Raw genomic sequence first — 17,595 nt, 5'->3', positions numbered from 1 at the left:
CAGGTCAAAAACACACAAACAAATGGCTGTGTGTTAACAGTTTTAAACCACTTAATAAGACCGACTTCAATTAAACATGTATTTAAATGTATCAAGATGTTTATTAGATATCAATGAGTGAGGCCACCTGAGCGCACAACTTGAAATTGACATTTTTATTACTGCTCTCGTGGGAATATGGACAACGAAGTGGTGTGTAAATCAATACCCTGATTCTGATCAAACTCAGACTCTAAATAAAGCCAGTGGTGTGTCCTGATTAACTGATAACACCTTAGAAGTGTCCATGAAACACTGATACGCCTGAAATCTAATAAAGACGTTTTAGTTGGGTTGAATTTATACAGCTAAAATCATTCCTGAAATCAATTTACCATAGCTTATTGATAACCTTTAGGGATTCTGGTCTAAGAAGATTTATGAAATCCAATAATAGTAAAAAAAAAAAAAAAAAAAAAAAAGAGAAATAAATTCAGCCATAAAATAAACACAGTAAGCTCTTCACATCTACAATAATCACATTTTATATAAAAGCACAGACAACGTATATTACAGAACTCTACATGGCTAAACATTCCACAAGTCTATCCAGAACTCCACTTTACTAAACAATCCTGTGCTACATTTCCGAAAAGCATTTTGATTTTATTGTAATGAACACTGGTGGCAATGGTCTCCACACTCTTGGGGACTTGGGCTCATGATGCTTTTGGGAAACGCAGCCCAGATCTCATTCTAGAGCTCCGGTTGACAACAACATTTCAGAAGTCTAAATGTTCGAGAACTCTTTCCGGAACTCCATTTGACTGAATATTCCAGAACTCTATGGAACTCCAGCTGGATAAATCTGGAGCTAGGTGTAGTGTTAGATTGAGAACTGCTTTCAAAATCTCCATTGAACAGACTTCATATATCCGTGCAAATGTGGCGCAGTCATAAATAAACTGGGCAAACTGGGAAGGGAGCTTTGCATTTTGAACTATGTATACATTAAAACTCTTATTTCTACATATCAGTTCCAGTTATCCATGATATGCTGAAGAAAACGCTCTAGACCTATGGATGGTCTACGGACACCTATGAGGTTTAGGCTCTGAATGTACAGTAAGTACTGAAAGGGGTTCACTGACGTTCCACTGATTAGTTCTGCATAGCAGAGTACAGAGAGAAAACAGACACATGTGTGGAGAGCTGGATGCGGTGATAAGGGAGGAAGTAGTGAGATAAAAGAATGCAAACGTTTTCTTGACTTGGCTGGTTGTATTTCCTCCAACGTTTGTTTATGGAAACAGCTATTATTTAGCGACCTGTATGCTAAAAAAAAAAACCTAATCTTTTCTCTTGTGCTTTTAACCTTTTGTAACTGCATTTGGGTTTTTTTTTTTTATGTACAGCACTTTTGGTCGTTTTTAAATGTGCTTTATACGTAAATGGCAAATGAATATTGGAATTGAACTGTATAACTCTGAACAGGTGGAGGAGTCTCTGATGCAGTCTGTTGCAGTGGAGATGAGCCGCACCACGCCGATACTCACTGAGGGGGGAGGTGGAGAAACCGGCTAAGGAGCTGGTCATGAAGAAGTCTGCGATCTGCCGCAGAGCGAGCAGTCCTGTTGGGTTATTCCCCTTGTTCATCTGTTCCTGGATCATTCCCTCCAGCTCATCTTTAAATGCCTGAAAGAGAAAGCAAGCATGAGATTAGAGATGTCTCACACACGGTAATGAAAGCAACATCTCACCGTCTTAAAGGCTTTGGTTATATCCAAAATCCCTCAAGTCCATTGGAACCACGAAAATGTATTTTCAATGTTTAAAGAAGGAAATCATTCACAGCGTTTCCCCTGCCATTATGCGTAAGGTGTGTTTTTTTTATGTTTTTAATTAATTTATGAAGCCACTTTTAACTTTGTCGTTACATATTGTTATATTTTAATGCTATCATATTCTGTGCAGGCAATTAGCTTTCTTTTTTGTAAATAGAAAATCCCGACAATATCATTGATAAATACCTATAAATATTGTGACCCTCACCCACCACATATCCGTAACACGCCTGCTCCTAGTAGTTTTGGGGGATCTACCACACCCCCGGGGTTCCCACACCTTAGTTAACTTCAAATTCAAAGACCTTTCAAGGACTTTCCAGGTCCAAATGCCTCAAATTCAAGGACTTAATGTGGGAACACATTTCAAGTGAGAGCAAGGTTACATCGTGTTACATTGTAAGATACATTGTTACAGTTTTCATGTCAAGCACAACTATGCAAAAAAGCTTTTTTTGGCATTTATTTTTGGCCATATGACAAGAGATATGATATTCTATTTGTCGCATTTCTGTTTTGCATAAAACTGAAGAACATTCGGTACATCCTATACTGTATTCTAAAATGATCTGATATAAACGACATGGATTTTATTGAAAAGAGCTTAGGCTCTAGTGTTGTCACGATACCAAAATTATTGTTTCGATATCGATCGGATAAGTCAAGAATTGCGATTTCGATACTTTTCCTGAAAAGGGAGAAACACTCTCAAATATCATTGCTTTGCTTTATTTTAAAACCGGGACAACATTCTAATCATACAACACACTAATAGATGAACATATGAACAGCAGATATATTAAACATTTGAACAAAATATAAAATATAAAAAATAAATTAGAGCAATGACATTCAAGGTAAAAAAATAAATAAATTTAGCAGCATTATCTCAGTTATCATAATAAACATAAGAGTTACCGGTAATAACTTTATCTTGATTATGCACTTTGAATAAAAATATGAACAGCGATTATATTAAACTATGTTTAATATTGGTAACATATGATAAGCCTCATTGGTGATATATTTGACATATGGGGAGAGAGTTGTGGAAGGCCTATACTTCATGTTAAGCATAAATATATAGCAGCAAAGACGTCGGCAGTGTTGACGGCAAAATAGGCTACAGAATATTTCGTTCTGTATTGAGAGGTGCAATATTTGAAAATCGATCATCTTTTTTTAAATGACATTTATATCTGCATTTATGTCAAAACCTAGAGACTTTCAAACATCAAAATGTCATTTATTAATATGTATTCGTGTCAAAATTACATAGAAACATATTTTCCTATACTATTTTGCCTGGAAACGCTTACAACACGCTTGCGTGTCGCGTGAAAAATAGGCGTTGGTTCTATTTCTAGCATGCACGCGTTTTCCGCGCGGCTCGGGCACGTGTCACGCAGGCAGTGTGCTACCTGTCAACATGGGAGCCGAAATAAAAACGGACACGCCACGCAGCTGAGACGCTCACGCCACGCATCCAGTGTGTCGCCGGCCTTACAAATCTGGAACGCGGTCATTCTTAGAAGTATCGATACTAATAAATTTAGGAATCGTGACTTTTTAATTTCCGAGAATCGCGATACTTTTGAAGTATCGGTGCACCGTGCAACACTATTAGGCTCATGTAAAGTTTTAAGTTTTAAGATATATGAATATGCTTTTAAGTTTTTATTTTGCCTCATGGGTTTACATTATCCTAACAAGCATTCTATGTAATCTTCTTTGGTGAGCAAAATATCTTGAAACTTGAAACGTTTCAGCGGTTTCAGCCTATTTCTGCAATGTTTCACGGTGTGTCTGTGAAATGTTAAGGTACCATCGTAGTAGTTTTGTGTGCGCGTGAACGTCATGGCAACATACAACACCTCGCACTGGAAACACTTAACGTAACGCGTTAATGTACGTAAATCAAGCAAGCTAGTATGCATAGGCCACGAAAACTTGCACAAAATAAATTCAAGCACTTTCAAGGACCTGTATCATGTAGGCTATGTTTAATTTCAAAAACTTTCCAGGGCCTTGAAAACATTTCTTCAGAGTCACAAACTTTCAAGGATTTCAAGGACCCGTGGGAACCCTGCCCCCCCTCCCGCTGAAAAAGAGCCTAGGGGAAACACTGATTCATAACAAACCAGTGATAAAGCTCATCTGTAAGATGTGCTGTCATTCTGCACACCTGTTCGGATCAAAGAGTTCAGACTAAAGAATGAATCACAGACATTGATAGAGTGCTCACATGCTGCGGGTAATAACAGAGGAGATTCATTGACACAACACCTCAGTTAAGATGACTTCATTCTTACTGTACAAGTGCACAAAGACTTGTCTTATTACCAGGTGTGAGTAGGTGTCAGGATGAGCTGATGCATGCAAAACTTCCTTCAGCACAGTATGCGAGATTGTCACACTGATATGTCCTAAGCAGGCAGAATACATGCAAACACTATGCAAAACATATATGCATAAACCAGAATAAGAAAGGTAAAACAAGTCCCTGTTCACTGATTACCTGATGGATTTTGCACACAAAATGGCGAGCAGTGGTTAAAAATCAGCTGTTTTAATCGGTCTGAGGTTTATGCAAATTGCATGTACTGGGATAAATAATGGCTTTTTAAAGTTGTGTTTATATAGTAATAAGCAATAAGCATCAATCAATCACTAGATTTGCCAAAGTTTCAGAGGTCACTGACATCAAATCTTTGAGAGACACTCAAGAGTTTAGTTAACTGTTAACTGGATATCTGTTCTGCTTTGTGCTTGTGTGTAAACTAATCAGTACTTATTACTAATCTAGGGTGAAACAAACTACACAGGAATCAAATTACATTGGCCTTTATGTTTGCTTGGTTTTGAGCGAGAGCCTAATCCATCAAGCATACACTGAGAAAACAAAGGGAAAGTAAGAAGCCACAAATGCATGCCCTTAATACACACATAATAGCCCCAAACTACGGTTATGGGTTAGTTCAAATTTAAACCGTAAAGGTGTGGTCACATCTGCGGTTATTCTGAGAATTTTTGTGGGCAAAATCCAGTCATTTTAATAGGAATCTATGAGATTGGGGAAAATCGCTTGAAGGTGAAAAGTTTCCCCATGCTGATTTCGCAACAGATTCAAGTGGGTAATGCTAATCCGCCGCGTTTAACAGAAGAAAGCTTCTTGGTTTGAATGTGACTTTTGTGTAAGTTCTACTACATAAATCACTTACTATTGACTAAAGACAATGAAAGTTTTTTTGCTTGGAAAATTTTGCTAACGTGACCGCACTTTAAAGGAGCCGTATGTAAGATTGTGGCCAAAACTGGTACTGCAATCACTTTCAAATTACTGTAGAGCGGTGTATCCCCTCCCCCTCCCCCCTGACTCGAGGTTGCCAGTAAGGCTGCAGGATCCAGCAGGAACGTTTGTAGCTGCAGCTGTGGTAACTAGAGCAGAGCTGGCAACCCCGATGCCGAAACACTACTGACTTCGTGATTGGTAGATAGGTGGAGGGTGGCGCTTCAGGCCAAAACACAAGATGACAACATCAACATCAGTTGAGGGCTGCAACTTCACTTTTTAAATGACAATATCCTGGCCGGACTACTGTTGTCAGTGATATAAGTATTTGAAATGAACATGATTTCTTAATGTCTAGTGACATATCAGGGCCATTTTATGATTAATTGAAATACATTTCTTACATACAGCTCCTTTAAGTATGAGCAATAGTAATAGTGATGCTTGTGTCTACTACACTAAATGGGTGCAAACAAGCACACAAGCAATCTAGGATCAGTTTAGCTGTGTGCAGGTTTCATTCAGCGAAGTAATTAAGAGGTGAACGGCATGATGAAAGATTAACTGTGGGAATCATCAAACATGCCTCCAAAACAAACCACGCAGCCAACATGCTTGTACAGGGTTACGCCATCACATAAACATGGGCTATTATGCCCACACTTGTCATTAGATCAAAGCGGTGAAGATCTAACTTCATAAAACAAAACACAGTTACTACATTAATATCAAACCACGGTGGAAGATGGGCGTTATCTAGCCTTTAAGACATTGTAATGTGGGTCTGAGTCAGTTTTGATATGCTGTCTGATCAGACAAGGTGAATTTGTTTTAGTAACCCATTCACCTCACTTTATGAGCACACGGGCGGCTCTTCAAACGCAACAGTCCGAGCCAAAACTAGCTAAATAAGTACAAAGGTGAGATGGAGATATCCTGGGCTCTAATTCCCAGTGCGAGTATTAAATTGTGCTTGAACGAGAACTGGACGCCCGGGACAGGGTATGAACGATCCCGCCTGCCTCTCTCAGCATGAAATCCTCTCAAACGTGAGGGTCCTGACCAAACCAAACCACAGCGCTCTTGGAAAACAGTTACGACTCTGGGAATGGCATGCTTTAATGCTGAAAATGGAAACAGAGGGGAGTGGGGGGAACTAAAAATAACCCAAGGGAGGAAATTCAAGACAAATTCAATTTTGCCATAACAGTTTAATATCGTTAACATGTTGTTTAACCTCCTAAGCAAATATCCGTCAGAGCAAACCACTATTTTTCCTCAGTTTCCAGAACGGCTTGCGTTAACATTGAGATGTCTTCGTTTGTTTTGGTTGTGACAGCACAGATGAGGTCTAAAGCATAGCAAACTCCGCCCTGCCTATAATAGTCTGACCTTAAACACAGTCTACGGACAGACGTGTAATTTAAGCAGCTCTCTTCCACACGCACACACATGGAAACCCTGATGCTACAGAGAGAAAGAGAGAGAGAGAGATATGAAAGAGGCTTGTTGAATCGGCTCTGATAGCGCAGACGTAAACACACAGTCCTGTGTGCCGATACACCTGCTGCCTACCCTGACTGGCTCCTCTCCATACACCGTGAAGGATGAGTGAGAATAGTATATAGTGTGTCTCAGAAACACGTGCTCGGACAGCTGCTGCTAATAAAGCCCAGCAGGGCCATGCCGTAATTAACCGTGCTGTCACACTGCCTCTTGTTTATCATTGCAATGACAGAAAGAATGCATTTCACTTTCAAATACTGACATTAAAGCGCTCAACCGTGCAGATCTGCTCTAGGATGTTGCTTCAAATTCATGTCAAAGGAAAGATCTAAGTACAAAAGTTTCCACTACAACAACCCTATATATTTTACATTGTGTTTAAAATTTATATTTTGCATTTATCATTTAATTTTATAATTAAAACTTGAACATTTATTTTAATAGTACATTTTTAAAATGGTTATATTAAAAGTTGGTATTATTTGCTGAGTTAATCGACGGCATGTGACGGCAGATGTCGTCCATACAGCTTAACTTGTACTGAACCCAGAACATTCCTTTAACAGTATGTGTTTACTGAAATGTCTGCAGGAGTGTAATCTGCGCAGTATGTTCACTGTAATCTCTCCAGTGTGTGTCAACTGTAATCTTGTGTGTGTTCGCTATAATCTCTCTACTGTAGGTCAGAGGTGCAGGGCTATGCTTCGCTGGCTGGATTGTGTTTATATATGTGAGAAGTGGATGTCGGTGGTGTGCGTGTAATGGGGTGTGGTCTACCAGATGGGTTTTTACGGTGCAGCTGTGGCTTTGTGTGTACGATTGAGCTGTAACTCAAAACATCACAACAAACGCACAATTAACTTGCTGACAAACCTACTCATCTGATAAAAAAATAAAACATAAATCTTTCATTGTGAACAGAGAGGCTGTGTAAGGTGCATGAAGCGGCTGGGTTCAAAACTAACTTTAGAAGTTCGTGCCAAGCTTTGAAATGTAAACTTCACGGTGGCATGACGTTTATTCAAAACCACATGGCTCGAGACAACCTGTAAAATCTATAAGTAAACACTTTTACATTGAAAGCACATTCCTGCCGAATAAATCGGTTGAAAAGTGGAAAACATCCCCGTACTGTACAAACAGACCAAAACATTTGCTTTAACAAAACTGTGTACACAAGTGTTGTTTCAGTGTGCACTGGAAAATTTGTTTTTACTTTAAAAACAATTTTCACCCTGAAACGACTAGTAAATTTCACAAATAATGAAAAAAAAAAAAAACCAAAGAATTAAACATGAATTTACAAGAAAAAGTATTTTCTTGCAAAAAAATTGTTTAATAACATTTGTCCCAAATAGCTTGAGAGCAAATGTTATATTGATTTTATACAACAGTTCAATAAATAAGTTGATATTGTGATACATTTCAGACACAAAATTGTCTGCTTTTGCTCAATTTTGCCAATGAAAATCACCTTTAAAGCCAGAGCAGAACTGTTGTGCATCTCCAAGCAACACACAGCAGTGTTTCGTTTCTGAATAAATCCGCGTTTTGAGCGAATCAGTCGGGTGAACCAATGATTCAATGGCCCATACATTAATAGAACCAATAGGCTTGCTCGACTTGAACCGGCGCTGCACAGATCGATCGGTTTATGACATCAAAGTACCGCGAGAGCAATTCACAAGCATAAGGAGCGTCTACTCGCTTCGCTCTCGCGGTACTTTGATGTCATTCACCGATCGGTCTGTGCAGCGCCGGTTCAAGTCGAACAAGCCTATTTACTTAATTCCTGAATGAATCAGCTGTTTGAACGAATTAAATCAATGAATGACTGACTCATTTAGACATTTACCACCACCACCTACTGGCAGTTTTAGTTTCTTGTTTAGAGTATAATTTCTTTAAAAAATAAAATAAAATAAAATGCTCTTATGCACCTCACTTTTAAATCGCTAATTCTAAAGCGAACGTAAAATACGCACGGCCACTCATGACGGTGCGGAGCAGAGCAGAGCGAGCATTTTCAATTAATTGTAAATGTAAATTGTAAAATGAACTGAAACCACGCCCCGTTATGAGTGGCCGTGCGTATTTTACTTTCGCTTTAGAATTAGGGCCAATCCGGGTGCGGCAACCGCTTGAATGGTCGGTTCATTATTATTCCTAATGAATAACACAACAAAGAAACAGTACAATGACAAACTCGCTTAAATATTAGGGGTGAGAATCTCGTGGTTCCTCGATTCATTTACAATTCAGAGGGCTGTGATGCGATGCGATGATAAAACGATTATCGACGAATCTTTTTTTCTATATACAGATTTTCTTTTTTCTCACTGTGTGACAACTTGGTTTTTTTAAAGCAAAGTATTTGTAATGATCCATAATGAATTTACTTCCAATATATTTTGTTAATTAAACAAATGGAAGAGATTTGGCAATAAATGTTGCGATAGAGTATGTAATTCGCTTTGCCTTTTCCGAGTTGGGTGGAAGCTTTTACGGTTGTCCTGGTTTCCACGTCAGCGCTGTTCGATCTGACAATGTGTGGTTTATTACAGAATTCTGCACCCAATTTTAATGCTTCCAATTAGATCTCGCTGCGATGTTATTAATTCTGCGGTGAATTCAAACACTTTCTCACTGGATCTCCCAGCGCTGTGTAATAAGTAATTGAGATCGGCTCACGAGTACACCGGTTCAAAGCTTGCGTCATTTCATGTTCATGTTCTGAGCTCGCACTAAACGTTCCGTTGCAGCTCAAACGAATAGCGCGGTTTCAACTGGACAACGTGGTGTTCGCACCAGTGCAACCTCTTGTCGCCCATTTGGTCGCAGTCTGGAGCCCTACTTGCATAAAGTGTGGCTCTTGTCCAGGTCCTTTTTCCTTCAACTTAATAGAAGCCAAAGTTACGCTAGATTTTAATGCTGGTCGGATTTCTCGCTCAACCATCATGCGTCTCTGTTATGTGCACAGCTGCACGCCACAGACTGTCCCAGGCGCCTTTTGCGTTCCGCCAACGTTACATTATCAATTAACATTTAGGAAATCTATTTTTGACATTTGTGATTCGATTCACAATCGTCCACGTATATTTCGCTTTGAAACCAAATCTTCCCCCATTGTCTTGTCAGTCAAGAGTGAGGCGAAATCTGACTCCTGCAGCTGATCTGTGTTGCGAATCTTGTTTGGCTCACGCTGCATTGAGCAGACGTTCAGTTTTTAATTGTAGTGTCTGTTCTCTAACTGAATTAAATTATTTTTATTACTATAAAAAAAGCAAAACAACGGTGGGGGGCACTGCTGTGGTGGGCAAGTGATGTAACCGCTGTTGCGGATGAACACTGACTATTGCAGCAAGCCTAATTTCAATATTAATAATAATAAATAAATAAATAAATAAATAAATAAATAAATAAACAAACATTAAATAGATAGTTCACCCAAAAATTCTGTCATCATTTACTCACCCTCAAGGCCGCTGAAGCCTAAAAGTTTGTGTAATAAATGCTGAATCAAATATAATATTTCCTTCTAACGCTGCTTTTTTTTAATGCCTATTTGATGCTTTTCTCATTTACCACAATAAAGACTTTTAAGTCGTCTTTTGGGGGCAATTGACCCTTCGCTAAGCCACGCCCGAAAACCGCTACTGGCCAATCGTGGCTTAGCAACCGTAACTAGGCGCGGGAGGTCTGGCAAGCTTTCGAGCGAGGGAAACATGCCCATGCGTTATGCGTATGGATTGTGCAAATCTGATACCCGGTATCCTAAAAGTTTGGACGGGGTGGTGGATTTTGTTCCCTTCCCGAAACCTAAAACCCAAGGGGAGAAATGCCGGGCGTCATCTTTATTTATATAGCGTTTTTAACAATGTAGATTGTTCCAAAGCAGCTTTACATTGATAATAGGAAATTAAAAGTAAAGTGTTTTGGCTTTATAGCAGCTCTAGAATAAAGTTATTGTCCAGCTCGTGGATCAAGCAGTGTGATTAAAGGCAAGACGGAGGCTCACTGACATAACTTAACGTTACTTAAAAATATATTTCAGCATTTTGTTAATCGACGGCTAAACTAGTACCCCAATCCGATCGCGACTCTCCCGGTGTTAGTTCTAGTATAAGTAAAAGGTAGTTAGTAAAAGGAGGGAACATCAGGGGGCTTGCCGGAGATCTCCAAGGAAAAGGTTGGTATGCAAACTTAATCAGTTCATAACAGTAACGTTAGTCACTTATGTGACCCACGACGTGTGAGCAGTAGCCCGGCGCACTAAAAATATAAGCGGGAGAATGTTATCATTGCAAAGTGGTCAGGCTAATGTCTTGTGTTTATTCCACAATACTTATGGATAAGCTGTTTGATTTATAATTGTTATATTATTTTCAAATTTCACTCACCCTGCTGTGCATGCACATAGCTGTTCCTCAATTTGTGTGTTTCCCATTTGAATGGTCAGCGTATGAGGCGCTGCTGCTTGCGCTGGGACCTAACGATCTAGGCTTTAGCTTCAATTTTGATGAAATTATTCTCTAATCGTTTGCATATTATGTCGTGGATATATCCCTCGAATGCATACTGCAGTCCCTTTTGTCTTGCTCTCTCAGATTTTCACCTGTTCGCCAAAAATGACTAATTATCTCCTTGGGAATGTCTGAAACCGGTGCATACATACTGTAATAGACGTGCCAAGCGCAAAAGCTTGACAGGCGTAGCAACAGTAACTAAGGAGGGCGGGGCTTAGCGAAGGGTCAATTCCTCAGCCAAATTCGGGAAAATATTTGTTTTAACATTGAGTGTTTGTGTTTTCTTACTGGACTCTGTAGTATCTGTGTGACTCTTTTCTTCTGCTCCATCATGTTGAAGTCTTGTCGCAGGTCGGGAGACATGTTGCGTGCACGCAGGTATTCGGGGTCATTTTCATTGATGCGGTCGAAGTAACCCTCCCGTTTCCCCACGCTGGGGGGTGGAGGGGTTGTCACCACCCCCTGTCTCGACTCACCACTCATCTCTACTGTACTGTCCTGCTGTTTTCACCTGGAAAGAAAGAAAAATGTATAAATACTTATTATTGCACATCCCTAGTAAACACAACATCTATTTCTACTCACTAAATGAAAAAAACCTGTGAGAGGAAGCCTGTGCACTTCATTTGACAGGCAAAACAGTCTCGATCACTAATGCTCTGAGGGCAAACCCATCATCCCACACAAGCACGCACATAAGTCCACCGATCAATACAATCAAAAAACAGGCAACCGCACATAAGCTGAACTCACTTGCTGAGAGTATCACTATTCACAATGGACCTTGTTCTTTGTTCACCCTCAACAAAAAGAAGAGAGTGGCTGTCCCGCCAACAGTGAAGGGTGGCGTCAGGTCAACCAACAGGAGGGCAGCGCTATCCTATTACACTATCAGGTTTAGTTAGGCCTGATTTTTGCTCTCTCTCTCTCACACACACACACACACACACACTGTTGTCCCAGCAATTTGGATTTCTCTCTCGTTTGAGTAAAGCTGCAGAGTATTAAAAATGAATTTCTCCAGATGGCACACTACCGTTCAAAAGTTTGGGGTTGGTAAGATACTTTTATTCAGCAAGGATGCATTAAATTAATTAAAAGTGACAGTACTAATTAAGACATTAATAATGTTACAAAAGATTTATATTATTTCAAATGAATGCTGTTCTTTGAACTTTCTATGTATCAGGGTTGCCAAAAAAATATGAAGCTGCACATGTTTGTTTGTTTTTTTCCTCCAGTTAATAAGTAGAAATGTTTCTTGAGCATCACATCATCATATCAGAATGATTTCTGAAGGATCATGTGACACTGAAGACTGGAGTAATGATGCTGAAAATTCAGCTTTGCATCACAGGAATAAAATACATTTTTAAATGTATTTGGGGGGAAAAAAGCATAATTTTTTTTTGCACCATTCATGTCTGTAACATGAATATGTGATGAGTTAAATTGGTAGTTTAACACCTACTTGGCGTTAATAGTCTTAGTAGTGACCACTGAAATCAGACATTCAAGCTGGGACTGTTTTAAAATCACGTCTGCTGTTGCGCCAGACTGTGTCAGGCATTTTCCCAGGCCTCAGTAAAAAGCTTTCACCTGTACTTCTGTGTTTTCACACTCACTCTCTTCCCCACTTCATTCTGCAGGGGCGGGTGGGCTTCTTTTCTCTGCTGTACGTTGCTAAGCTGCTCATTCAGGTCAAATGGCACTTGGAAAGATGGTTCAGATTAGAGACACACAACTCTGCCAGAAACACACACGCACACACACATCTGCACAGGGTGGGCTAAATAAAAGCCCAAGCCAACAGGAAGCAATACTTCACCACACGTTTAGGTACGTGCTCTACGCACACATGCAAAACTTACAGCATCAAATAGCCCTATTAACCTGATTAAGAGTTGCATTCCAGGTTAAAAAGTCAAATAAACACACACACACACACACACACACACACACACACACACACACACACACACACACACACACAAACAAATGCAAACTCTACAATAGATCTGGGCACATCTGACTAACAGGAAGAGGGAAGCTTAAGGGGACGACGCTTCAGTTTATTATGCTGTCAAGACAACAAGCCATATGTGCACAAAAAACCCACGCGTTTCAACTTGTGATGCAATAATCAAACCTAGCGAGCCCTGGCTGCAACTGTCGTGTGCTGACAGATGACGACAACTGACACACCCACCCAGAAACACAACACGAAGGCAGCAAAGCCTGAAAGGCAGAACTACGAACCGCACTAAACAATGACAACAACAGCAGGTGGGTGTATCTCACCAGACAATAACCACAGTATTTGTGTCCCTTCAAGACCCAAAAAATTAAATTTCGGTTCACTCAACCTCATGTCGCTACAAACCTGAAAGGTATGACTACCTTTCAAAACAAATTTTTTTTATAAATTGTTGCTTATTTCTATAAAAATGAAAGAGGACTTTTTACTACGAGTTCTCAAATGGTTTGACAAAGGGACCCACATTTTCCCATGGCCATTAAGCCACAATTGTAGGCGCCTCTTCAATTTGTGTGTGCAATTAAAGACTGTGCAATACAAGCACAGTTCAACATCTGACAGGACAGGAAAGTTCGTTTTAATGAGGTGAGAGGCTTTTTACTTAGTAACAAGTTACGAAAATAACATTAGAATAATGACAATGACACATAGCCTGACAACATCTCATCTGACCGCAGATACTGAATCAGGACAGCGCGTTTCTCTCCGGCACTCTTCGCTTAAATGCGTCTGACAGAAGAATCAACAGCTTTTTCAGTCTTTCGAATCAAAGTCTTGATTCAGGAAAATAAAAAATAAATGCAGCTTTGGTGAGCATCAGAGACTGCTTACTGACCCCAAACTTTTGAAAGATAATGTAGTTGTATGCTTCTTTTGAGGCTTGACGGTAGGGCTGGGCGATAAAACGATAACGATAAGTATCGCGATATATTTTTTCTCGATAAAACGATATCAAGAGTTCGATAAATGTTCGATAATGTTTATGCGCCAAAAGCGGAACGAAACTCATTTGAACCGCGCGCCACACGGACCATTTATCCGCTCGGCTCAAAGTCCAAACGGCAGCGCTAGAGCAGATGCGTCTACTCTGATCGCTCTCGTCACGAGACCCAGTGAGAAGCGCTTGAATTCAGCGAAGAACACCGAATGTCTCAGTGATTTAAACCAGTTTAAAGGCAGATGAAACAGCGCTGACAAACAGGAGAAACACTGTGCGCAGAAGGCTTTTCCGTCTACAAATTCCCATCATTTACCATGGATTTACTGTAGCGTTAGCCTAGTAATATTAACTGCATCATGAAATGTGGGATATACATATTGAATTGTATTATATTATTAATGTAGACGATGTATTAACGGACTGATGGAATATAATTACAGTATTTAATAATGTATTTAGGCTACTGTTTTTCATACAAATACCATAGAAACCATAAAGTGACATTTTGCCATGATAGTGAGGTTATCAAGATCTAAATGCATGATACTGGATGACCAGTGGTTAAGTTTAATAAAACTCAAACAGTCAGAATATTACATTTTACCAAATAAAAATGAGCACATGCAGAAACTAAGAAATTAATTGTCCAATAAAGATATTTATTTTGTTAAGGAAAAATGACAAATGTTTGAATGTTCTACCTCAGATTTGTGAAATGTTCACCTGTTCGGTAAGTGTTTGTCCTGATATGTTCTGACAATAAAGAGTAGTTTAAAACCACAATTAACGCTCTGGTTTCTACAACTTTCACTTAGGAGCAAAAATCTGCCTTTAAACTTGAAAGAAATAAAGATTTGACTTTTATCATGATAATTTATCGATATCGACTGATATAAAAAAAATTATCGTGATTTTTTTGGCCATATCACCCAGCCCTACTTGACGGTGTAATTTTTGCATGAACTAACCATTTTAAAACTTTCCACCATCTGTTGAAAAAACAAAACTGCATAATGGAATTATAATCTGCTAAATATGAATCTGGATCTGAATCTACTGGGACAGGCGGCAGATGTCCTGTACATGAAATTATATAACCCTGCCTCGTCAATCTCAGCTTATCGACTGCTTTATGCAAAGCAGTGTGTTGATTGTGGGACGTGCTGCTGATTGCCCCAAACTGTCATCGTGAGTGTCTGGTGAAAATAAAAAAGTGTGGGAAATGGGGAGGGATCCTCAATCCTCACTTAAAACAGCTGTTCGGCAGGCAATAATGAACTGCTGTGCAGGATTTCTCGCACACATGCACAGAGATCAGTGCTGTAATAACAGAAAGGACATTAGTAATACAATAGCCACAGAAGACAATAAAATACACTACAGGGACACCAGCAGTACGAGTCACAAGATTCACAGTGTGCACTACAGTCAATGCCTCATTGTGTTACTGCTTTCTCTCTCACAGCTTAGATTCAGTTTGACATGAGTCCCATTTCAGACAGCAGTCACCCTCAAATGAACCATTACAATCACTACTTACCATTCACAGCGAGTCAGACTGACCTGAGGACTGTGTGCGAACCTTTAACATACACTAACTGATAATAAAGCAGAGTAAAAAAAAACGGCAACATTATAAGTAGCGAGTGTCATGTGACATTTATATATATATTTTTAAGTGAGTCTTAAGCGCCCTAAAGTACCTTTGAGGCAACTGTTCAATATGTGTGTTTCCTCCCACAGCCCTCATCGTCGTCGGTATGCCGTACTATTTCTTTCTTTATCTTTAGCAGATCTATAAATAGCGCGCGAGAGATTTTCAGACTCAGATTTCAGGGTCTCGCGCTCAGAATAGCGGACCGTCGGCGCGCGAGGGGGTGTGTGCGTGCTCGCGCAGAAAATAACGACAAAGCAAGCTTTAAAAAAAAACACAGTTATAAAATTACATGATAGGATGCAAAAAAATAGTGCTTTAAGGTTACAAAAATAGGTTGACGAATAAGACCTTTACATCTTTTTTTTTTGACGCTGTTGTGATATTTGTAACTGTTAGTTTACTTAATCATTCAAATTGACTTTAAACGACAATGCAGGCTTAAATAGTAACCCAGAAAAGAAAACGGAGTGGTTTTCCAGAACTTGTGCCGTTAAACTCACCTGTTTGATCCTCACAGAGTGAAAGTCCAGTGAGCGCTCGAGCGCATCTCTCTCATTCCCGCCTCGAGAATCCCAGATTACCTCGGAGGATTAAACACGACAAAAACAGTCCCAAAACTCCACAATTCCACTCAGTAAAGCGCACAAAGCAACCCTCGCACTCCTCTTCCCTCGTAAATAGGGGATTTTCGCCTGTAGTGTGCGTGTGTGTGTGTGTGTATGTTTGTACGTGGGAGTCTGTTTGCGAGGATCTGCTTCAGTAGTGAGAGAAACTGAAGTGGTCATGTGACCTACTAATCCGGCCCCTTCACTGAGCGCACAAATCTAATCGGCCAATCAGAACGTAGGATATCCACTGTGCCCCGCCCACTCGTGTCCCAGCTAGAATTAAAGGTCAGTGTTTACGATACTGTGTGTGTGTGTGAGTGTGTGTGTGTGTGTGTGTGTGTGTGTGTGTGTGTGTGTGTGTGTGTGTGTGTGTGTGTGTGTGTGTGTGTGTGTGTGTGTGTGTGTGTGTGTGTGTGTGTGTGTGTGTGTGTGTGAGAGAGAGAGAGAGAGAGAGAGAGAGAGAGAGAGAGAGAGAGAGAGAGAGAGAGAGAGAGAGAGAGAGAGAGAGAGAGAGAGAGAGAGAGAGAGAGAGAGAGAGAGAGAGAGAGAGAGAGAGAGAGAGAGAGAGAGAGAGAGAGAGAGAGAGAGAGATAAAGTTACAGTATGACACAAATCCACACTATAACCGAATTATCCTCATAGCTCGCCTCACACACAAGCAATCTTCACATAGATGTGAACAGGACACTGTTAAAGCATTAGATTCTGTCATTAGCAGCTGGAACACAGCTGTGATTCACAGTAACCTTGTATGCCCGTTTTATCGCCAACACAAAATATGAGCAACGAACAGCAAAGTTTGATTCAATCAATGTTTTGGGTTCAATACAAGTTCATCAATAGCGACAGCATCTGTGATAGACAATCATTTTGACTCTTCATCCCATTAGTTTATAAAACCAAGAAGAAAAAAAAAGGAGAGAAACGCGCAGCTGATATTTATGTTAAAGCACTTGTATTAATTCTTTCAAACAAAAGTGTTTTATTTGCGATGTTAAGTTGTCAAAATCATTCTTTTTGCAGTGGGACTACTTGTCTAGGTGGATGTACTTCTGGTATCCTTGCGTATATTATTGTAAAAACTTATGTAGTCATTGTCTTTACATGGTTTTAACAGGAGTAATAAATACTGGATATCATTGTGCAGGCATTTAAAAAAAAAAAAAAAAAAAAAAAAAAAATCACACGACTAGTCCCATCTCTTC

At 39.8% G+C, this 17,595-nt stretch overlaps 1 protein-coding gene across 7 annotated transcripts in view; it reads right to left on the bottom strand.

Annotated features, from left to right (window-relative positions):
• add3a (adducin 3 (gamma) a) overlaps nt 1–17,595 on the bottom strand; it is a 100,500-nt gene that overhangs the window by 20,224 nt on the left and 62,681 nt on the right. For 5 of the 7 annotated variants that reach the window (XM_084416686.1, XM_084416690.1, XM_084416687.1 and 2 more), the window contains 2 exons: nt 11,436–11,658; nt 1,536–1,674 (listed from right to left, as the gene is read on the bottom strand). In XM_084416686.1, coding sequence (XP_084272812.1) covers nt 1,536–1,674; nt 11,436–11,630 — 334 coding nt within the window. In that variant the 5' untranslated portion in view covers nt 11,631–11,658. Of the gene's footprint in view, nt 1–1,535; nt 1,675–11,435; nt 11,659–16,282; nt 16,561–17,595 lie in introns of those variants that run through there. The other 2 variants (XM_084416685.1, XM_084416689.1) reach the window with 1 other exon arrangement.

This window comes from Rutilus rutilus (genome assembly GCF_951802725.1).
Source record: "Rutilus rutilus genome assembly, chromosome: 8".
Taxonomy (NCBI): Eukaryota; Metazoa; Chordata; class Actinopteri; order Cypriniformes; family Leuciscidae; genus Rutilus; species Rutilus rutilus.
The sequence above is the reverse complement of the archived record's forward strand: the minus strand, read 5'-3'. Positions and strand labels throughout refer to the sequence as shown.